Source organism: Patella vulgata, chromosome 5 (assembly GCF_932274485.2).
Source record: "Patella vulgata chromosome 5, xgPatVulg1.2, whole genome shotgun sequence".
Taxonomy (NCBI): Eukaryota; Metazoa; Mollusca; class Gastropoda; family Patellidae; genus Patella; species Patella vulgata.
In genome coordinates this window covers 59,580,006-59,603,930 of record NC_065883.2, presented here as the reverse complement: position 1 = coordinate 59,603,930, position 23,925 = coordinate 59,580,006, and the positions used below count along the sequence as shown (strand labels likewise).

The 23,925-nt window shown below is 33.2% G+C and overlaps 2 protein-coding genes across 3 annotated transcripts; one reads left to right on the top strand and one right to left on the bottom strand.

Annotated features, from left to right (window-relative positions):
- Positions 1–468: 468 nt before the first annotated feature.
- LOC126822198 (uncharacterized protein MAL13P1.304) lies at positions 469–12,775 on the bottom strand. Its single transcript, XM_050550944.1, has 8 exons — positions 12,678–12,775; positions 9,271–11,145; positions 8,744–8,869; positions 7,528–7,963; positions 6,613–6,858; positions 3,755–3,900; positions 2,956–2,980; positions 469–2,046 (listed from the first exon to the last, which is right to left on the bottom strand). Exons 2-8 carry the CDS (start codon positions 11,132–11,134, stop codon positions 1,965–1,967), a joined length of 2,925 nt encoding a protein of 974 aa, XP_050406901.1. The 5' UTR covers positions 11,135–11,145; positions 12,678–12,775; the 3' UTR covers positions 469–1,964.
- An 803-nt stretch (positions 12,776–13,578) lies between these two features.
- LOC126822200 (SNW domain-containing protein 1) lies at positions 13,579–23,729 on the top strand. Of its 2 annotated transcripts, XM_056101195.1 has the most exons (15): positions 13,579–13,647; positions 15,272–15,344; positions 15,538–15,612; positions 16,530–16,691; positions 16,979–17,178; positions 17,787–17,891; positions 18,546–18,615; positions 18,848–18,913; positions 19,470–19,586; positions 19,935–20,070; positions 20,701–20,800; positions 21,040–21,157; positions 21,599–21,756; positions 22,252–22,447; positions 22,494–23,729. In XM_056101195.1, exons 1-14 carry the CDS (start codon positions 13,631–13,633, stop codon positions 22,445–22,447), a joined length of 1,593 nt encoding a protein of 530 aa, XP_055957170.1. In that variant the 5' UTR covers positions 13,579–13,630; the 3' UTR covers positions 22,494–23,729. The 2 variants fall into 2 exon arrangements, with proteins under 2 accessions (XP_055957170.1, XP_050406903.1); XM_050550946.1 differs by having other exon boundaries at positions 22,252–23,729.
- The last annotated feature ends 196 nt before the right edge of the window (positions 23,730–23,925 follow it).

Sequence of the window (23,925 nt, the reverse complement as noted above, 5' to 3'; positions counted from 1 at the left end):
AGTCATAGACACATAGAATGACAAACTAAATAAGAAAAAATAGGCTATGAACTTATCAGTGGTGTTTTTTTTTTCACATTTTCTGAGTGTGCTGTTCAAAATTTCGCAGCACACTGGTTGAGAATTACTGGTCTATAGGCACACTTTCCATGTCAGTCCAGCAGGTGCTACCTCTTTCGAGATGGAACCAGGAAAAATCCTGAAGATTCTTCTTAGCTCATCCTGGGATTTGAACCCTGGGCATTCTAGTCGAGAGTCCACTGTCCAAGCCCCTTAGGCCTATGCTTGAACACTATAGCCACTAATTTTGAAAAGACCTGGTGGTTATATGCACAAAGTTTGTATGAGGTTGACCACTGCAATCTAAAGATACAAAACTTGAAGCTTACTATAACCAAAAGGTCAAGAAAAGATAGGTTACCAACGAAACATACACCCACAGCAGCTAAGTCGTCGGAGCAGTCCACAAAGATTGACGAATATTTATTGTTTTGAAGGTAATATGAGCATTTACAAGACATTAAAAGTGATCAAGAGTAACAACCCAAGTAATTATCAAAAATAATTAAAATGTGATTGTCTACTATTTCTTTAAGATGCTAATTATAATACAAAAAATGTACGGAATGATGATAAATTTAGTGGTTCGAGTTATTGGAAATAGTTGAGAATATCACATAAACACTGTGTATTATATTCTTATCAATAACAAAATAATTTTAACTGCTAGGGAAACCACAATATTTTAAAAACTGATCAATGGTAATAACCACAGAAAGCAATTCTAGATTTCATCATTTGTGTAAAAATAAAGGCACTCAAAAAATAAATTTATAATCTTGAGCATCTACAAGATTGTTCAAAGTTATCAAGTGTGATAACTATGGCAGTAATTATCAATAAGCTTTTTCATTTCATGACCAAAACACTGTGGATAAATTTATAGTCAATCGAATGATAACCTTAACCTCTAGAGTGTACACAAAATTTTTAAAAAGTGATCAAGGGCCATAACCATGGCAGTAAATATCGGAAATCGTTGAAAATCAATAGGATTCTACGTTTTATGACCATAAAAACTGTATAAATTTAAGATCTATCGATTTACTTTAGCCTCTAGAGCAATTGCTTAGGGTGACAATAACCACATTTCAATTTGGGTATATAAAATGTCATGCAAAATGGGAGAAAAGAGATTGAGAGAGAGAGAGACTGTTAATAGAAGGAACTTCATTTGTGGGTATCATGATGGTGGAATTTAATGGTGGTCAATAGGGTTCCTTCTTAAACACAAATGAACAATTCATTAAAAGTGAACCAGGGGGGTCTCTTGTACATTACTTATACCAGCTTCAAAAGTAAAATGTCAACAGAAAAATAACTGTCTCAAATTAAATACTTTAAAATTCAATAGGTTTCTTCCTTATAACAACTTGATTTTGTTTCATGTTTGAAAGTAAACATGGAGATAACCCTGGGATTTGAGATTGAACAATTCTGAAATTGTCTAAGGTTCCCTATGATTGAAATCATCCAATCTAAAATCCCTGTAATTATGAAAATATTTGACTTATAGATTTTTGTAAGAAACTGTTGACAGACAGTAATAACAATATAATAATGTTTTAATATCAAATGGAACTGAATTTGAATTGATGGTTAATCAGAATTGATCCTCATTGTGCCACTAACTTCTCTTTTACTATATTTAAGAATACATTGCTCCTCTTCCATTCAAATATATAAATGCCTTATATTCTAGTAAAATTATACTTATTTCTGAAGACACTTTTGCATTGACAGTAGTCACAGTACACTTGCAAAATAAATGCTTTAAATAAATGAATGTTTTATCTATGTTTCTACATATATTTCTGACGTGTTTTGCTGATTTAATAACATTAATGTTATCACAATCGTAGTTCCAAGAATAAATATGTGTGAAAATTTTCCAAGAAGTACAGTTATATATATTCATCATCCTCGTCATCATCACGATATTCATCTTCATCATCATAACCATCATCAGAATCACCATGTTCAAGTCTACAAAGATACAAAGTTTTAAACCAGCGGCTGCCAAGCAGGATACGCCCACATTTTGCAAAAGATGGATAGAGAACAAGCTAAACAAAAAGCAATTTTTCATACAATCAAGGGCCATAATTTAGGATGTTACAATCTTTGGTTTATAAAGGTATATTTCAAGTTTCATCAAAATCGGATCAAAATTGTGGCCTCTAGAGAGTCAACAACCTTGATATACCATATTTTTACCTTATTTGGCGTACGAGGGGCGGCCATTTTGTCTGACTCAAGCGTCGTTACAGTGTAATGGTGATATCTTCAAATGGTTTTTTAAATGGGATATTAATAGTGACATCTAGAGGGACCATAAGCTAAAAACGTGATTTTTTGTAAATCTGGGGCCATAATTCAGGAAGTTACGATCTGATATGCGCAAATATCGAAAGGAACCAATATCTTTGGGTTATAAACATGCATTTCAAGTTTCATCAAAATCGGATCAAAATTGGAACCTCGTACAGTCAGGGGCCATAATCCATGAGGTTATGGTCTGATACATGCCAATATCGAAAGCAACCGAGATCTTTGGCATATAAAGATATGTTTTAAGTTTCGTCAAAATGTGGACGGACAGACAGGGGCGACGACAATATAGGCCTACGTCCACATGAAAATGTGAGCGTATAAAAATCTGTGATTTATTTAAGTACTTTCTTAGATTTCGTAACAAAAAATCAGCATTCACAGAGTTCTAAATAAATTAATAGTTAAGAGGTATTCATTCTGACTATATGATTTTGTTTTTCTGGATCATTACAAATATTTTTTGGATAAAAATTCAAATCTTATGTTTATTAAAAGTTTATCAGCAGACAATAATAGAAAAAGGACACAACATTAAATGTAGGCTTCTCAAAACATATTTACCTTGGACGTTTTACATTCTGATTCACTGAAACAAAAAAACATTCTATGATGAAACATAATATATCAAGTATAAAAGATACTTAAAATTCCTGATTGGTAAGTTGACATTCCCAGAACACTTTTCCAGTCTAACAAATATATTCTAGATTAACTATCTATTCAGATAGCCTGGTCATTATTTTTAATACGCCCACATTTCCATGTGGAACCATTATGCCTAGCCCCTGTCTCCATTCACATTTGGTTTGTGGACACTCTAAAGGTCACAATTTTTATCCGATTTTAATGAAACTTAAAATATATGTTTTATATCCCAATGATCTTGGTTCCTTTCGATACTGGCGCATATCGAACTATCGACCATCTAGAGGTTTCTGGAACATCTAGAGGGCACAATTTAAATTGATTTTAAAAGCCTCCATACATATAACAGTTACACCATAATAACGGTTGACCCCTCTAGTGGTCACAATTTTTATCCGGTTTTGATGAAACTTAAAATAGATGTTTATATCTCAAAGATAACAGCCAGTGTCTTTTGATATTGACGCATGTCGGACCGTAAAATCCTGGAATGGCCCCTGATTGTACGAATAATCACATTTTTAGCTTGTTCTCTGTCCATTACTTGCAAAATGTGTGCGTATCTTGCATGGCAAGTGCTTGATTGAATCCTGAATTATTTGAAAATTGATGAAATTAGTAACTGAATAAACAATACACAAAAGGTACTGTTTTGACTATTTATCTGTATATTTAAACAACGATTTACTGAAAAAATATGTATAAATATACTTACTTTCATCCACTAGTCTTTGTGGATCATATTTCATTTCAATGTTGGCAGCTTCAGGATGGTCTTCTAAATATTTCCTCTTGGCAGTCACAGCAGCTTCTTCCATTTCCTTCATATGTAAATTATTTGCGTCCTCTGCATTTGAACAACTAAAAAAAAAAAATAGTTTGCAGATAATCAAAATGTCAACATATAATGTAAATGAAAATATTAGGGATTGACCAATAATTAGGGAATCCTAATAATAGTTTTTTTTTCGATTTTTGCAATTTCAACATTAAAGTTACATTCTCACAAAAGTATTTATCGGGTGGTTATTTCCAATAAAAGTATGGCAAATTTAGTATATATTGAAAGTATAGATTCCCAATCTTACTAGAGAAATACTGAATTATCCAAAAAAAAAACCATGGGGCAAGCACTCAGCAAAAATGTCAGGGTATCACTAACTGGTAACCCGATGGCTTATTGTCTGTCAGCTCAACTTAGGGAGTGGTTGTTATTTCTTGATCGAATAGTTAGTTGGTTTTGGAAACATTGAGGGGTGTAAATGTATCATAGGCGGAAAAAGAAGTTGGCAGAAAATAATTCCAGAATTTACATAGGCCTCAATATATATGGTAAATGAACAGTAAGTAATGACAAACACTCGTATGTTCTGAAAAATGGACTTTTAAAAATAGATTTTTTTATAGCTTGGAGTATCTCTTCCCAAATACAATGTTTTGTCAGGGATTTGATTTGAAGCAAATTTTTGATAGATTAATTTGTACTCTGGGAAGTATCTTTAATTAGAATATTTGGAGCACTATATACATAAAAACCAAACAAATTGTAAACATTGGCTATGTCTTTATGACGTCTATATTGGTTTTGGATATCAAAATTGAAAATCACAGAATTCCATACAAAAGAATGTCATGGATTAAATACCACTGGGCACAGGCACTTGTAAAATCGAAAATTTCTTTCAAGGTAACAGGCTAAGTATATATGCTAAAAGTCTATTACATTCATATTCATATAAGTGAATAGTTTGGCGACAAATATCGCCGCAATATAAGTGGAATGAGTACACTACACGACAACTTTGGCGATCACTAAACAAACACTGTGACACCTCTAAATGCATTTTAGTCGTCATCGCATTGAACACTTCAATTAATGTTGTTTTGTACTTGATGATCGGGTGGTTGCGTAGTCGTCTTAGTACAAAGCCGGTAGAGTGCAGTGTGTTTATAGTAATCTAGGTTACAAGTTCAAATTATGTACATGAGGATGAGTCCAGAAATATTCCAGAGTATCCTAAATATTAACAAACAAACAACCAAGTTGAGACAACCAATAAGCTCAGGACAGCGATTGACTGTCACCCTCTGTTTTCTCGGTACAGGTACTGGAAAAAAATGTCCATGGTTTCATAGATGATAATTTAATTACAATCTATGAAACCTAGGACTGGTCCCTATAGTAAGCATACAGATTTGGCATAAGTTTTCTGCTGTATTTTGTTCATGTGTTGTCTTTTGGCCAAAAATCTGATCAAATGGGCTGTTTATTAGGATGTTATAAACACAAATTTATGTTTTTTAAACGGTTAGTACACAAAGTCGTCAGTAAGTTCACTCATACCGAACAGTACGCTGCGATCCAATCTATGTGGTTTGTTTGACAGCTTGTAAGTGACATCTATTTCGTCTGCTTCAATGTTTTTGTGCTTCCTGGCAGTGTTTTTCAACTTAAACAGACCAAAATTATTGGAATGTGAGACATATAATATAGTGCACTTTAGCAAAAATGTTCAAACAGATGAAATATCTCTCACTTGCCGGGTTTCAAACAAACCATGTGATGTAAACAATTAGCCATGTGGCGTGAATTGGGCCGCAATGTACTGTTCAGTATGAGTGAATTTACATGTCGGATTTGTGAAGTAAATGTAAAGAAACACATAATTTCATATTGAAAATATCCAAATAAACAGTCCTTTTGGTCGGATTCACATTCAAACGACGATTTGTGAACATAATACATGGCTAAACATATGCCAATTATGTATGTTTCTTACAGAGACCAGCGAGCATGTTGAACCAACAACATCACTTCCGGTTTTAATAACCACTGGGTGCCAGGCAGGATACGCCCACATTTTCGAGAGATGGATAGAGAACAAGCTAAAAAGAAAGTGATTTTTCCTACAATCAAGGGCCATAGTTCAGGAAATTACAATTCGATATATGCAAATATCGAAAGGAACCGAGATCTTTGGGTTATAAACTTACATTTCAAGTTTCAACAAAATCGGATAAACATTGTGATCTCTATGGAGTCCACAACTTTGATATACCATATTTTTACGCTATTTTTCGTACAATCAGGAGCCATAATACAGGAAGTTACGGTCCGATATGCGCGAATATCGAAAGGAACCGAGATCTTTTGGTTATAAACTTACATTTCAAGTTTCAACAAAATCGGATAAACATTGTGCCCTCTATAGGGTCCACAGGCTAAAAACAGAATTTTTCGTACAAACAGGGGCCATAATCCATGAAGTTTCGATCCGATACATGCCAATATCGAAAGCAGCCTAGATCTTTTGGAGATAAACCTATATTTCAAGTTTCGTCAAAATCGGATAAGAATTGTGACCTGTAGAGTGTCCACAAACAAATTGTGGACTGACGGACAGGGGCGACAACAATATACGTCCACATGAAAATGTGGGCGTATAAAAATTAATTTCTCGCTTACAGAGGAGATTATTTCTGAATATATAAGATTGATGGAAACCTTGTTGAAAATCGTTGGTCTTCCCCTTTAAAATTAACCATATTTGAATATTTTAAATATATATTTACCCGCCTGCATCATTAAAATGGTCATAATCTATATTGGGTGCTCTACAAACATAACACATAGTAGTACCACATGTACATGTCATCTTATTACATCCAAAATCTTTAAAAAATCTTTTTTTACAGTTTGAACAAGTTCTCAACATGGCCTCAGATATTTTATTTTCTATATATGTTCTCATATCAGTTTCAGTTTTCTTTTCAACTTCACTGCATTTCAAAGGAACATGATTTAGTTCTTGACAGAATCTGAAATAAAATAAATCAATCTACAGACACACCATTAAAACATTTGTAATGAACATGGATTTAATGTTTTGTTAATATTGTTCGCTGAGAATAATACTTGACTACATGTACAATGAAAGAGAACATCTTGTCTTGAGATAGTAAACTCTTTTCACATAATGTTCTAGGAAGCAGAAAAATGGTTAACAAGCTAGATCTGTAACCATACGACTCAATGTTTTATCTGAATGTCGAATCTTTGTGTTGTCCACTTGAATAAGATACTTTACCACTGTATTACAATCTAGCCAGCTATATCTGCGTACTGATGAGATAGTGCAAGTTAGATTTAATATAGCACTAAAATACCGTAGAGAGAGAGAGAACTGGGTTTAGTGTCCACAAGACAAAAATTAAGTCATTTTGGTAAATTTTATTGGGCAGACAATCCCTTTCCTTGTCACATACAAGCTAAGGATTAATACAATGTCACTTGACTCAGACCTTACGACCTTTAATCTAAAGAAAGGTTATTTTATCAAAGAACTTAAATGTTAAAATTACATTTAATTCCAAAAGCCAATGCATTTTCCATTAAGCACTGCACATAAATTAAAATGATGATATTTGAATCTGAAACAAATTGCAATTATGACAATAAAATTAATAATTCCAGACAATGCATCTTACCTACACGTTTCTTTCAAACATTCAGGATTTAGACACTTAAATACTTTGTCATTTGGATCGGGCATAACTGTAGCAAAACTACAAAATGGACAGGAAACAAGATCAGGAATATCTGCGAGTCGAAGTTCTTCTTCTTGTAACTTTCGTATAATATTTGAAAAGAGATTTGGAGGAACAATTGACTGTAGAACTGACAGTGGAATATCATGTTCGCAGGTGCCAGTTAAACATGGGAATTTGGTCTTGGCATCTCCAAAGGCTGCCTCTGTGGAACGTTTAACACATTCTTTACAGAATAAATGTCCATCTGCACATGTTGCCATATCCTCAAACAAAACTTCATCATCAAAACAACAACTACATTCATACAGTTCTCCATTACTCTTAGCTTCTTCTATCTTTTTTTTCTTCTCATCTTCTAACTTCTTTAAGTGCACTTAAATAAAACGTAAAATAGATATTAAACTTAAAGCAACTGAACCTTCATGTAGGTCTATATAAAGTATTAAAGTAGCTGGTTTGATTACTGCTACTAATGGGGTAATCAAGCTCTATACATTCGAAAGATAAAGCTAAAGTCTAGTTTCATTTTTGGCTTACTGTGTCAGCAGTGGGAAAAAATCAGATATATCTTAACACAAGCCTTTTTCTATAGATACGATTTTTTTTAAACATAGACAGATTGTCACCCCACAAAAAAAAAACAATACATAAAATCCATTGAAATTGTGAGTGACCCACACCCAAGACCACCTACTACCTGTCATTGAGACAACTGGCGTAGTTTCGATTACCTGATTGTAAGTGACAAGGAGTAGGGTCGCCTGTCCAACCCCGTGGGTTTTCTCAGGGTCCTACAGTTTCCTCCCACTGCTAAAGACCCCTACGCCGAAGCGAATTATTGAAGTAAAAATTGAACCACATGTTAATCCTGAAATGACCTAGTTTGTGTCGAGTGGACGTTAAACCCCATTTCTCCTCCCAGCTACATGTCCCCATCCATCATGTCCCCACCATTTTAATCCACTTGAAAAATAGAGAATAATAGCGAGTAATTAGATAAGGTGGTCTAAACAAACTGAGTACTTATAGATATTAAAACAACTAGGTCTAATTATTGGCTTATGTAACACTGTGGATGGATTTGGCAATTCAATTTATTTATAGTAAAATGTTACATATAAACAGTATTTGCCAATTTACAACTTAATCTTACTTTTGATTTCCAACTCATGATTCATGTAAAGCAGCTCATTAAAAAAGAATTCATCAGGATTGTCTGGATATGGTATCATTGTCATTCTTGGATTTACACGCATCTTCTTAGAACGCCTTCCAGTTCCTGAAAAACATCATAAAATATTACATGGGAATAATTATCTTTTCTGGCAGGTCTTTACATTAATCATTTATCAAAAGGCAAAGCCATTTTGCCAACCTAATACTTTAGTCATTTTGAGACTAAATACTAATTTCTTTTTTGTTTATTATTGCTATGGAACGCGAAGAAGGGGGTTTTCCTTCGACAACAACATGTTTACTTACTCACCTTCGAATTCCAAGTTCTGTAAAGATTTTTTACGTGCGCTAACAATTTGTGTATTGGACCTCACTTTTCTATATCCCCTCAATGACCCGACATAATTTCTTTGTCACTTCTGCAATAGGTACCCTTGACTTTTGGGAAAAAAACTATGTATATAGCCATCTGATTCTCAAAAAAAGTACTGGTAATCAACTAACCTAATAATGCAGCTAATTCTTCATTCAATTCTCTATGACACTTAATTAATGAATGGTTATTTCTTTCCAAAACTTCTTTGACATAGCCATCTTTAAACTGATGAAAATCATTCTTCAGATGAATGAGAACATGTTCCTTATAGCCTGCACTCACTGCTTTATCGTTCAGTTCAAACACTGATTTAGGATCAGGAATCTTCGCCACGAACTGTTTTAAATTAAACTCCATATTCTGAATCTTTCTTTTAATGGAATATTTAGATTGTTTATCAAGAACATCTTTTAGTTTTGGATAGTCTCGCGACTCGAACATTTTAGCTGCTAGGTTATTCATTCTGTCAGTATCTTTTGCATTAAGTTCTAATTGTTCAAAAATATAATTTGGATCGCAATCTGGGAAGATATCACAGAGATTTTCAAACTCCCCCCGACTTCTGTTTGTAAGAGGATTACTGGTAGGATTAGAGTGGTCAGTTTCATCAAGACTACCTTGACTGTTGCCAGTTTTTAAAAGTTCTTCAATCACAACTTGGATACGATCTCTTTTATGGTGATGTGCCTCGAGATAAGCATATATCTCATTTCTATCTATATCTGGAAACATTTTAGAAATTACTCTCATATCTTGAAATATTGGATCATTTTTAACCAATGGATCATCTGAATCAGTATCAAATTTCTTGAGTTTTGGAGTATTTTCATCTGGAGAATCTCTGCTTGGAATTGTATCTTGTAGAGATACAAGTAATTGTCCAGTAACCACATCTACTCGATTTTTCTTTTTTTCATTTAATCGCAGTAAAGATAAAATATATGCCTCATTTAGTTTATCATTTGATTTATCTTGAACATTTTTAATGACTGTTTTCACATCTTTAAATATATCATCACTAGTGGTGGAGTCCGGTTCATCTAAAAGTGTTGCTGTTACAATATCCATACGATTAGGGTTGGACCGTTTCTCTACTAATTTATCATAAATTGTATCAATATCTTTAGGAACAATATTGTTGATAATCTTAGCATCTCTGTAACAAGATTCAAACTTTGATAAACCCGGAGTATCTGTCTTTCCATTATTATTGGAACTAACAGCTTCGGTTGTTTTAGAAGAACTTGGTGAAATTGGTGAAACTTTGTTTGTGGCATCTTTATCTTCTCTTTTATTATTATCTTCATTATTATTAGGTTTCTTCACACTTTCGTCATTTATTTCTGTATCCCAATCAACATCAGTATCTTCATCATCATCGTTGATCAATTCTTCAGTATTAGACAACTCATCATTTTTTGTACACTTATTCACTTCATCAGTGTCTTTGTCATTGTGTGCATTATCATCATCATCATCCTTAATATCATCTTCACTGAGAAAATCCTCCATGGTGTAGTCTAATGTTGCTTGGTCTACAACCTCATCATTCTGTGATAACACAACATATTGTGAGTCTACTGAAGACCCTTGGCGATTTAAAGGAAATTCCTTCTTTAAAATTGTTTTTTTTCTTGAAAGCTTGCCACAATCATTATCATCATCATCATCAGTGTCTTTCTTATTATTATCATCATCAGCGTCCTCATTATTATCATCTTCAATGTCCTCCTCATCATTATCATCTTCACTGAGGAAATCCTCCACTCTGTAATTTAATGATGCTTGATCTACAACCTCATCATTTTGTGATAGCACAATGTACTGTGATTCTGCAGAAGACCCATGACGATTTAAAGGAAATTCCTTCAATAAAATAGTTTTCTTTCTAGATAGCTTGCTGCAATCATTATTAGCATCATTATCGTCATCACTATCATCAATCAGTGATTCTACTGGAAGTGTGCTGTTCAAACTATCTCCTGCTTCCATTTTGCATCAATCTATATAAAATATAATATGTAAAATGGAAAGGCTTAAATTAAGCAACTTAAAATGATGTGTTTTTCACTAATAAACATTGTGTCAATACCTTCTAACTTCTGTTGTAAAATCCATGCAGTAATGCATGTGACTGTGTTAATCCTGTTGTTTCATCATATAACTGAGGGATATTTTTATCATTTTAACGGATTAATAAAACCAAGCATACACCAGCCGCAGTTAAGTCATCCAAGCAGTTCATCATGGTTGTCATTTTGTAATTCTTTAAGTATGAAAATCACTTTATGAAAAAACATTACTGGAGTGTTAAAAAGATTCTAACAAAAAACCAAGGGCAATTGCTTGGACATGATGAAATTTGCCTCTGAAAGAGTCAATGCAAGATTCTACACAGTGAACAGGGGCCATCTGGTGGTAGTATCTGTTATCAAAATACAGATGTAACATCATCCTTTGATGTTGGGGTACCATTATTTGAAATAATGGTAGGGTGGGTGGGTTGTGCCAACAGTACATTAATTTATACTAGATGATGGATTGCTTGATGATTTCATTGAAATGCATGTGCGGGATAGTAATCTGTTGTTTAATGGCCTTGAGCATTGAAACAGCCCTTGGAGTAATGTCCTCGTGCCAGGGGCAGATCCAGGAATTTTTGCAGGGGGGAGTTTGCCCGGTATCTGAGACAATGTATCTTCAATATAGTATCTAATGTCTCGAACTCGACAATTAAAGGACAACACTAGTGTCAGCCATTATCACATAGGTGATAGAACTGGTTAAACAAGTTCCAAATATTATTTTAACACAGATATCATTGCTATGATAAATGTGTAACGAAGATTTGAAGAAAAACATGAGTCATCCTTTTATATAACTGACTGAAGTAACGAGTGGTAACAGATACACAGGTGAATTTCTGCTCGCTCTAATTCCTTCAAAGACCAAAAATTGTTATATGAGACTGTGAAAGGATATCTGACAATTTATAAAAAGAACTGACTGTCATAAGATAGGAGAAAACGAGAAAAATAGAAAAAGTCTGTGCATTACCATGTTTTTATTAATAGAATGAATAAAAACAAGGGAATGTACGGGCTTTTTCTTTTTTTCTCGTTTTGAATCTAGTGACATTCAATTAATTTTTTAAATTGTCAGATATCCTCAGCTCACAGTCTCATACATGTATAACAACTTTTGTTCTTCGAAGGAATTATTAGTGAGCAGAAATTTGCCCGTGTAGGCTATGTTGCTCATTATATATATACTTCAGTCAGTTATCAAGAAGGATACTGTAACTCATGTTTTCCTTTTGCGTTTGTCACTTTCGTTTCTTCAAATCTGCGTTAAGCATCTATCTTGATAATGGCTGACACCAATATTGTCCTTTAAACCACACATTAATTAATGGCAATGATTAAGATGGGCAGTATATAATCTTATTTTGGTGTCCAAATGATATCATTTCAATCCTTAATAAATAATGACAACAACCACAACCAATAGAGCAAAGCTTCTGAAATAGACTTACATAACATGTGATAATTAATTTAATTTGAATATTTGGTTAAAAGAATTTTGTTATTTTTCTACTGTCTAATTTATTGATTTATTGTAATGTCCATGGTCTGGATAACAGGGATACAATTTGTGCTGCTTAACTTCGGGCGCTCTTTTGGTTGTTTTCATTTATGTGCCTGTCTGCTGTCTATGATAAAAACAGTGCCAGTGGACCAAATACAAATATTTCGCATTAACAATGTAACGTCATTTGTGTAAATAAGCCATAGGCATGCACTACCATCCTGATTTCGAGCTTGCCAAGGGCTATACATTATTTACTCTGAGAATTTTGATCTGTAAGTAATCCGTTGTCATTGGGTGTCTTAAAGGGACAATAACACGTTTGCTGGCTTGACAGCTCCAGAAAATAAAAAAATAGCCTTATTCCAAGTACTAGATGTGTTAGTGTCCTACCTGTAGTGTAAATTATCCATTAAATCATATTTTACTTGTCCAGAGGGTTCAAAAATATTTTTAAATCCAAGTCACATTTGAAAAGCTTTTATTTACGTCTAGTCCAGCTCTGAACGTAGGTCTCATTACACTCACCTCTACACGTGAGTGTAATGAGACTTACGTTCAGAACTGGACTAATTTACGTCAGGCTTTTCAAATCATTTAGTTGAATTTTTCCAATTTTTTTAATTAGGTGTGTTCAGATGAAATTTGTATCATCAATTAATTGGAATATTGTAAAATAGTGCAATTTGTTGACCAGAATAAAGATTGGGACATATTATTCAGTTACAACAAGAGTGGTATTGAGCCTTTAAGATAAAATGTAGCGAAACACCCATCCAACATACCCGCATACCAATCAGGTACGATCTATGATTCCACATCTACTTTTCACCACCCGAATGTATCCATGACGAATAAGGACTGGATAATCGAAAAAGAAAATCCGACGAGGGAACCAATATGGCGTCGTTATCTCAGTAAGTTGAAAATATCTGTAACAAAATTACAATTGTCTGGAACATAGTGCCCATTTGCACCTAAGTCTATCCCCATTAATAAAGAGTATAGTATATGATTCTTCATATTTCATGTTCAAAATCCATACGTTAGATTAGCCAGGATAAAACAAAAACAGACACCGTTACGTTTCATGCTTCACCGTCTTCACGTCCTGTCGGATAAAACACCGCCACCGGTAGTCATTATGTTAAAGCTAAACTAAAGTCTTGACCGTGACGTGTTTTGGAATCGAGAGATCAATGATCGGTAGCAATATGTATTGTTTTAAACGAAGTAGGCCTACCCCAATTGTCAATATATGACTTCAATAACAAGCACTTGATTTGAGTAAAATCAAGATTGCTTTTTTTTATGAATGTATGTTAATGTACTAATGTAGCCTTTGTAGGCCTACTAAATTATAATATAGTAGATCTAACTGCAATATAAAAAATAAATATAGTAATAAATTATACTAGTGTAATATTTTACCATTTAATTGTTTTTCATATTATATTATGTGCATTATGCCTTGTTAAAAATGGTATTTTGCAAGCTAATAGGCCTACGGTACAACAGGACTGGAGAAAAAAAGTCATGATTTCATGTCATTGGATATTAAAATTAAAAACACTGTAAAATTTAACTCACTCAAAGAATATATTGGAATTTTATTGTATAAAATATACAAAAGTATACAAAAAAAATCTATAAATTAATATAAAACTTCAGTTCAGCACTCCAATAATTCCCATTAAAAAAACTATGTGTAGGCCTAATAGTTAATTTTGGATGACTAGCATAACTGCTGATATGTGATACTTAACGTTTCTCTGTATATTTCACTTGGCATCATTTACATTAGTTTCAGATGACTTTCTTGACAAAGAACAAATCGTACCGTATAATACTTTGTTAACTTAGCATAAACCATAAAGTCATTTTTTAGTGATGATCTAAAATCTAAAAATGTGTTACTTCTTCCTGCAAAATTGTGAGTTAAGGAATTGAAACTAACAATAGGATTAGTAAGCTTATGTGTACTTATAAGTACTTTAATCCAATTATACCCAATTATCGTTTGCCTCCACTTTAAAGGATTATATATAATCATTTGCTGTACATTTTATTATAATAATTTACAACACATATCGTACATGTATTATATGCAAATTAGTCCTTGTGCTAAAAGTAGGAAGCGGCATCCGCATACTCCATCATGCCCAACTTTTCTTGTGTGAGTCGCCTTTTCAAGTCCAACAATCGGTCTTCGATTATAATGTACTTATAGCAATTTCTGGGTGTTTACCCTGATCCATACTTGCAGCGAATGTTGACATTGATGAAAATGAGATTGTTTTCTCATCAGACCAATCATCTTCTCGTAGCTTGGAAATCTCTCCATCATATAGGGAGAGATGGGATTGGTTTAATGGAAAATTTAATAGCTTCTTTTAAATTCAGTGAAGAGTACCTGGTAGATGGAAATGTTGTCTGGGCAATATTTCTATCATCATAGCAAACTGTATTTGTATTGCTGTTTTTACTTTATTAATTCTGCTGATACTTTTTTTACAATTTAAAAACATTTTTATTTCATAGTATACTTCCTGCACCGTCGCAGAAATTTTATGACAGAGGAGAAGATGAACAACAATATAGATCTCAACTTCAGGTGAGATTTACAATTATTCTTAACATAGAGAAGCTTCCATTTACAAAATAAAGCCCCCCTAAAGTATCTCTGTGATGCCAACCCTATCTTTTGAGAATATTATAAAATATAAAAAGATAAAAAAAAAATGTTGGTGCATTTTATGTTTCCTTGAGAAAATTGTAGAAAAAAATATTTTTTTATTATTGCTTAGGTCGCACCTGTTTCTAGTAAAAGAACAGCACCTCCATATGGACATAGAAAAGGATGGATTCCAAGAACCCAAGAGGTAATAAAAATAATGATGTAATCCCCTAATCAATTATTATGCATTACTTTTGATCATGCTTTTACCATTGTTAATCTGTGATAAGTCCACCTTCAATTAAAATTCTGTCATACTTTTATTAGTTTTATCTGGGTTACATTTAAACATACATTATATGCAAGAGCTGAATCTGTATATTGCCAAGCTTTCTTTAGGCCTGAAATGTTTTCTAAATGATTAATTAGACATGTATCAACTTATCCAGACTATAATCAACCTGCGACTGGAATACATTTTTTGAAAAATAATAAAATGTAAAAATGGATAATCGTGACTTCGTTTGATAATGATATCATACCGACTTTAGTAATGATGATTGGGGCTATCCTAAAAATCAAAAGCTAATATCTCAGTTCAGGGTGAAGCAATTTGACTGAAATTTTCAGCATATTCTATTTACGTTATCTATTTTTTAACTATTATAGCGAAAACTTTCAACTCTTTATCTAAACTTCCATAATGCCTCTTTAATTAAGGAAAACAACATATTTAAGTTTTGTGTTATAATTGACCTGACCAAAATGAAGTATTTGATTGGGTTGATCTGATGTGTTATTTTGATTAGAGTGGGGGAGGAGAGAGACAAGCTCCATATTATACAATTTTTCATTTGAAAGATAAAGTAGAATTCAGGTTCATTTATTTTGATTTTTGGTTTACTGGATTGACACAGAAATGTAAAGTTGATTAATCAATACTGGCTTTATCTCCAGTTTTGAACAAAGGTTGTCATCCCACAAAACAAATTGATTGACAATTATATTTTTAACCCAAATGAAAGAGGTCTTGTCTGTTTCAGACATTAATTATTGATACATTAATTGCAGATCCTGTATTCTTCTCCTGCCATAATGGTTTTTACTTGCACTTTCTTTCAGGATTTTGGGGATGGTGGAGCCTTCCCAGAAGTTCACATAGCTCAGTATCCATTGAGTATGGGATTAAAAAAGACTACTTCCAATTCCTTAGCTGTATCTCTAGATGAGAAAGGAAAGATTAAATATGATGCTATTGCCAGACAGGGACATTACAAGGACAAGGTGAGACACTTACTTTGTGCTTTTATATTGAGGCATTGGTTTTGGGGAGCCGCATTGCTGGATCACAAACCAGGAGGTTCGGAGCTCGAGAGAGTTCCTCAGTGCTTTCTGGCATGCTTTCACCACGTCAGTGACTGGTTTCAGTATGGAGTGCAGGGCAAGGGGCTTTGACAGTAGAAATTCATTTGTTTTAAATATTTTCCTAAAACGTTTTTAAAAGATTTAATACAATGATTAGAATCACTTTGATAATATATTTAAAATACATAAATTTCTGTTGTTTTTAGATTGTTCATTCCCGACCCCAAGATTTGGTTCCTAAAGTTATGGATGAGGCTGATCCAGATCTACAGAGACCAGATGACGATGCAATAGCAGATACTACAGAGAAAACTAGATTAGCTTTAGAAAAATTAACAAACAGTAAAATAGCAGCAGCTATGCCAGTTAGAATGGCAGAAAAACAAGCTCCTGCTCAATACATCAGGTAATTTTACATTTAATATACATGTATAATACTTGATTAAGTTTCTAGCATTCCCTTTCCTTGTATTTAAATCATGGGTTCCATGTTGGCCGTATATGCCGGTCAAGACTGAGGGCTGAAACTTAATCTGACCATCGGTCATTTTGTACGTCAGAAAAATGGCGAGTTTTTCAAACCCAATTTTCAGACATGGGTATGATCCACCTTCGTCAAGTAACTATAAAATTCTACGGCCTGTACAGAATAATGCACACATATAGAATAAGAAACCACATAATCTGATGATTGCTCTTATATATAGAGTTGTATACATAGTTGTTAACAGATTATACTGAGTGTTGTGTTGATAATTAATGATGAATGTCTGATGGTAGAACAATAAAGGTCTAATATAGTACTTACGGTAATGCTGTTGAGTCCTTTGAAGGTGGTAAGAACATGTACCAAAGTTACATTCATTATGGGTATTGATAAATTTGAGGTCAGGAGTCTTTACAACAGGTTTTATAACAATAATGTGATTCTTGTATTTATCAAAAAAATGTCCTTCAAGATTTAGTTAAAGTGTTACAATAAGATGTTACAAATAATGAGTTTGTTTATTTCAGATACACTCCTTCTCAACAAGGAGTAGCATTTAATTCTGGTGCTAAACAGAGGGTGATTAGAATGGTAGAAGCACAAAAAGATCCCATGGAACCGCCACGATTTAAGTAAGCATACATTACATTGAAGTGAATTTTTAACTGTCACTTTCATCAAGAAAATAAAATACAGTATAATTAATTTTACATAATGCCATGTTAAACGTAACTCAATTTTTCTGAAAGGCTGCTACAGGCTGAGAGTATGTAGTGTACAAATCTTAATGAATATCAAATTGCCTGTGTGTTATTGTTTAGTCAAATCACACTATATTGAAAATGTGATTTTTAATGACCGACAAAGATCTCTGAAGTGCTATTTAACTCAAATTATACAAAATAATATTTGTCAAGCAGTTACTGTATCTAAATCGGGGATTGGGTGGCCAAATGGTTGCATCATAAGGTCTGTCACTGAATCAAGTAGTGTGGTTTTGATTCCCCACTTGTACGTGACAAGGAGTAGGGTCGCCTATCCAACCTCGTGTTTTTTCTCTGGATTTTCCGGTTTCCTCGCACTGCAAAAGACCCCTTCGCGCAAATGAATTAATGAAATAAAATTGAACCATATGTTAGTCCCAAAATAGCCTAGTTTGTGTCAAGTGGACGTTAAACCCCATTTCATTCTCTGTAAATCAGGAAAAGGGCATATTATACAATGATTGAAAGTAGACTGAACTTTATTTGAAAGATTAAATAATTGATCATGTTTGTTTATTTCAGGACAAACAAAAAAATACCCCGTGGTCCACCCTCTCCACCTGCTCCAGTTATGCATTCACCAAATAGAAAAGTAAGTTTCTTTAAGTGATGAACCGATCACCAATGCCCTCCGCTGATTTACTTATTATTAGCCAATAGTATGAAATGGGTGATAATTGACAAGATGAAATATAAGCAATTGGGTTCTCTGCTCTCGAAACAGTGAGCCAAAAAAAAAAAAAAAATTAGTAAACAAGCCAATTAGTAGTTTTACACTCAACATAATAATGTTTTACAAATTTAGATATTGTATTTTATTAAAGGTTACAGTTAAAGAACAACAGGAATGGAAGATTCCACCATGTATATCAAACTGGAAAAACAACAGAGTAAGTATTAAATACATGGCATAGCATGTATCATATGGTCTGTCATTGAGTCAGCTGGCGGGGTTTCGATTCCCGGTTGTAAGTGACAAGGAGTAGGGTCGCCTGTCCAACCTCGTGGGTTTTCTCCAGGTCCCCCGGTTTCCTCCCACTGCTAAAGACCCCTACGCGCAAGCGAATTATTGAAATAAAATTGAACCATGTGTTAGTCCCGAAATGACCTAGTTTGTGTGGAGTGGACATTAAACCCCATTTCTCTCTCTCTCTCTGTTCAACCAGAAATTTTTATTTCTAAAATTGCATATAATATGGCACTCCTAATACAGCAGTGGCTGTTGATAAATAAAAAAATGAGCAATAGTAAATAGTCATGTTAAACAAATTTTATGGAATCTGCCATATGTATTGAAATTTATTCTATAATATACTGTTTAAATGTCATTTTACTGTAAAGTACATGGATTTAGATATTTGTTAATTTAGATTATCAATATTAGAAAGATAAAAGAGAATAAATAATCTATTTTTGTGTCTTGTAGAAATTGTTTTCTGTTTTTAGGGTTATACAATTCCCTTAGCTAAAAGATTAGCTGCTGATGGGCGTGGTTTACAAGGTGTACATGTTAATGAGAACTTTGCTAAATTAGCTGAAGCTTTATATATTGCTGATAGAAAAGTAAGTTGAATTTTTCATGTTATCTTTGAATATAGAGGGCCTAAGACAGAAAGTTTAGGAATATTTTGGAAAATGATTTCTAGGCTTGTTTTTGTGTGTGATAAGCTTAAGAGATTCTCAAGAAGCTGGAATATGAAGAAGGAAACTTGCCAATGTAAATTTCTTCTTTAATTCTTCTATAAATGCACGTTGTTCATCTGATATTCCTTTGTTACTTAGATGGAAGCCGATGTTTGAAATGTTTTCACTCTGGCAGACCTATTTGTGCAGCATCGTTATTAATTGTAAGACATGATTGAAGAATTACATCATTATTTGTGTCTTTTAGAAGTATTTTTTTATATTTAGGCTCGAGAAGCTGTAGAAATGAGAGCTCAAATAGAGAAGAAAATGGCTCAAAAAGAGAAAGAAAAGAGAGAGGATGGTTTACGTATGTTGGCTGCTAAAGCTAGGGAAGAACGAGCTGGTATTAGACATAGAGATGGTAGGTTATGATTTATTATTATTTCAGTGAAAGAAGTTTTGAACGAGTAAAAAAGTATCCTCACTTTTGTTTTAGCTGAATTAAGATAAACTATTGCCCTAAAGAATTCGGAACAGTGGTCTTATAGCTGGGGTGTCTAATGTTATAGTCCTAATACAAATTTTAAAGTACAGTTGTAATTTGTAACATCTGCAAGTCAGAAAAGGATGTGTCTCTGGTTATTTTAATGGTTAAAGAAACAAGAGTCCAAGGATTCTACTGTGACACCAAAAATGAAAAAAATGTTGTAGCTGCTACAGCACAATGTCATTAGCCAATTGTTTGGATTAATTTCGAGTGTTGAAGTTAGTTTCTTAGAAAATACTTCTTTCTTGTAAGTTTGAAATGAAATTAAATGAAATGAAATGGGGATCAACGTCCTACTTTTTTGTAAGTTTAAAATTGATATTGAAAATTCCATGCTATAAAAACTTAATAAAATCTTTATCTCCAGTATGCATGAAATCTGATTGTTACAAATCATTATGATGTTTACCTGATAATTTTTCAATCGAAAGAAAAATTGGTCCAGAAGAATAAAAACTTTATGTATGTTGCAGATTGTTTGTTTAAATGTGTGTGTTATTTCAGATAAAGATGAAGATGTTGGAGAAAGAGATGAAGTTAGGAGAGACAGACAAAAAGAAAGACAGAGAGACAGAAATTTGGCAAGAGCTGCACCAGATAAGAGGTAGGTAGACAGAATAAGAAGATTATATGTTCTAACATAGTTATATTTAATTCTAGACCAATTCAAACAACAATATTTTTCAAAGATTTTTGTAGAAACTATTCAGTGGTACCAAATACTTCTTTTTTTTTAATGAAAACATTATCCATGAAAAGCAAGAACATTTGCATATAGTTGAATTAGTTTTATGGTGACTTATACACAGACAGATTACCATATATAAACTTTGTTTATTTAAGGAATCGTCTTCAGAGAGAAAAAGATAGGGATGTCAGTGAATTAATAGCTCTTGGTTTACCAAATGCTGGAGGTTCACAAGAAACACAGTTTGATCAAAGATTGTTCAATCAATCTAAGGTAATTTAATATAGATCTGAAGATATAACAGTTAGCTAGATAGAACTAAACCCACATGGATGCATATTCATTCCCCACTGCTTTGGTGTTGAATCCTTGTCTCCGTGAAAGAGACACTTTGTCCCAATGTTTAAGCTGGCTGCATCATTTCCATTGGCCAAGAACTGGAATCGTAGTCAAATTTTTAGCTGTTAGCAAATCGAAAGGCAGCATCCTCCAATTATTTTAGTTTAAGACACCTTGTTCATTTGAGGAGAGCTTATGTACGATCTCTTAATGCCAAATCTGCACACTGTAGGCAAGTAGGAATTGATTGTTCAAATATTGTTTCCCTTCAGTGAAACCGGTTGAAAGTATAAAGAATGCTGACAGAAAATCAACAAATGAATGGTTTTAATATTTATATTTTGCTTGGATAATAAACTCTTGTTTATTTTTCAGGGAATGGACAGTGGTTTTGCTGATGATGAAGCCTATAATGTTTATGATAAAGCTTGGAGAGATGAAAATAAAATTGGTAACTCAATTTACAAACCATCTAAAAATCTGGACAAAGATACATATGGTGGTGATCTGGATTCTTTGATGAAGAACAGAAGGTCAGAATAAATGTTATACCCCATATTAAAGATATATTTACTCATGGTTAATTAGATCATCTAGCACAATATGGTATTTCTTAAGAAATAGACTTGCTATTTTACGGACACCTGTTTGTACTATTATGCTTACAAGTTAGTTGTTACGATTGCATTGGCAGTATTTTTTAAATTGAATAGGATTCCCCAATTGTAACTTGTTATATATGTTGTTCGGGCAACCAATATGCATGACTTTCAAGGAATTTATCTGTCATTGAATTTTAACTTCCATATTTATCAGACAACATCAAAATTTAAATTACATTCACTGAAGAACACAAGCAAAGAAATTTCCCTAAAGGATGTTGTTGTATCCAATTTTGAATGTCTGACAAGAATAGTACAAAACCCCAGAATCTGTGATTCGGAGCACAGTTAGCACCATGACAGTTCAGGTTTGAAGAATTTTTATGTCTGAACAATAAAAATGCTGGCATTTTCTTTCTTTTTCAGGTTTGTTCCAGACAAAGAGTTTGAAGGAACAGATCGAAGTCGGCGAAGAGAGGGTCCTGTTCAGTTTGAACGAGATGTGGAGGAGGATTTGTTTGGTCTTGATAAATTCTTTAAAGAAGCAAAAACTGGACAAAAACGATCAAATGATGATTCTAGATCTAGTCGAGATTATGAGAAAAAGAAAAGAAGAGAATGATTCTAGATCTAGTCGAGATTATGAGAAAAAGAAAAGAAGAGAATGAGAGAAAAACATTATATCTTATACATCTTCACATAACCTCATCATATTCATTGTCAATCTTCCCTGTATAGATATTAGCCCATTGAACTCTAAAGAAAATGTTTTCTTGAATCCAGATTTTAATTTAAAGGAGCGAAACCTCTTTAGGCCAAAATGAAGTACAGAATTGGATTGATCTGATGTGTTATTTCGATTTGTGATGGAGCTTTATACAATTCAATTTTGTTTCTTATTTATTAATTTTAGGTTAAATTTTGTCACATCAAGATATAGAATCCATTGAAACCAACCATTTCATTTTTATGCAAAATTAAAGAGGTTCATTCAATGTAGTATGAAACAACGGGAGGGAAAATTATAACCTGTACCTGTTGTTTTATGTACAGAATAAAAAAGATTATGGTAACACTGTGTGTATGGAGTCATACATTGATTGAGGGCATTGTTTTAATAAACTAATATTTAAATTTCCGTGAAAGGAAAGTGTAATGCTATTTTCCCACTGTCGTGCAATGCGTTACGATAGAATTGTGCCTATTGAGTCCACGAACTGGTACATGCAGATACGTACGGATAAGTTTAGATATGATCAACACAACTGCTGCGACTGATAGGATCACCATGATTAAAACCACGATTTCAATCGCAGCTCGAATGGTGGTAATGGGAACCTAGCATAAACGTTTCATTGTTACAAACAAAAGTCGTTATGTAGTTTGTAAGAAAGAAATTAAATCTGAGCATGAAATGAAGTTAAATAAGAAAAACCGGCGGACAAAACACATCACACATATAACACACAGACATTGAAGTTTTTGATGACATAAAAAGGATCACATTAATTTCAATACACATTCATATTGCCCTTTTTTTTTACAGTATTTTTCGCAGAATTTAATTGTAACTTGTGAGGCTATCTATAAGAGCTTGAGCTCATTTTAAAGAAAATAAACTGTATTGATTTTAATGAGCAAAGTGAATGAGTCGACAATTTGAACAATATTTGTACCCGCCCTAGCAATTGACAAAAGATTAATTGAATTTTATTTTCAGTAAAATTTTAAAAACCTTTTTGAAGATGCAATAATATTTCATAATTTTATATGAAGAGAAGTAGGCTACCAAGGCTGCAGGGACATTTGGTACAAATTTGTTTCAATATGAGTGTTAAAAGATAATATATATGTAATGGATGTGAAATAAAATGTTAGCCCTTCCATGGGTTTGAAAGTTTTTAGCCTGATGTTTTGAGTTTTGTTTTTTTTCTTCCAAAGATTACATCACACCACTGACATTTATTGAAGATACTTCTGCAGTTGATTTTTAATTCGTGTATTTCAAATCCATGCTTTTCAAAGACTTTAACAAGGTGCATTTTGAAAAAAACTTTATTGACATTGTGTATCTAGATTAATCGAGAAACAAACCATCTT

What these genes read in the sequence shown, in the direction of transcription:
- LOC126822198 (XM_050550944.1), bottom strand. Translation starts at nt 11,134, where the DNA reads ATGGAAGCAGGAGATAGTTTGAACAGCACACTTCCAGTAGAATCACTG. An exon ending in CATTTTAATGATGCAGGCGG is followed by an intron (nt 3,901 to 6,612) that starts GTAAATATATAT and finishes TTTTTTTTTTAG; the next exon opens with TTGTTCAAATGCAGAGGACG. An exon ending in ACAAAGACTAGTGGATGAAA is followed by an intron (nt 2,981 to 3,754) that starts GTAAGTATATTT and finishes TTTTTGTTTCAG; the next exon opens with TGAATCAGAATGTAAAACGT.
- LOC126822200 (XM_056101195.1), top strand. An exon ending in ATGGAACCGCCACGATTTAA is followed by an intron (nt 17,892 to 18,545) that starts GTAAGCATACAT and finishes TGTTTATTTCAG; the next exon opens with GACAAACAAAAAAATACCCC. An exon ending in AGAGCTGCACCAGATAAGAG is followed by an intron (nt 20,801 to 21,039) that starts GTAGGTAGACAG and finishes TGTTTATTTAAG; the next exon opens with GAATCGTCTTCAGAGAGAAA.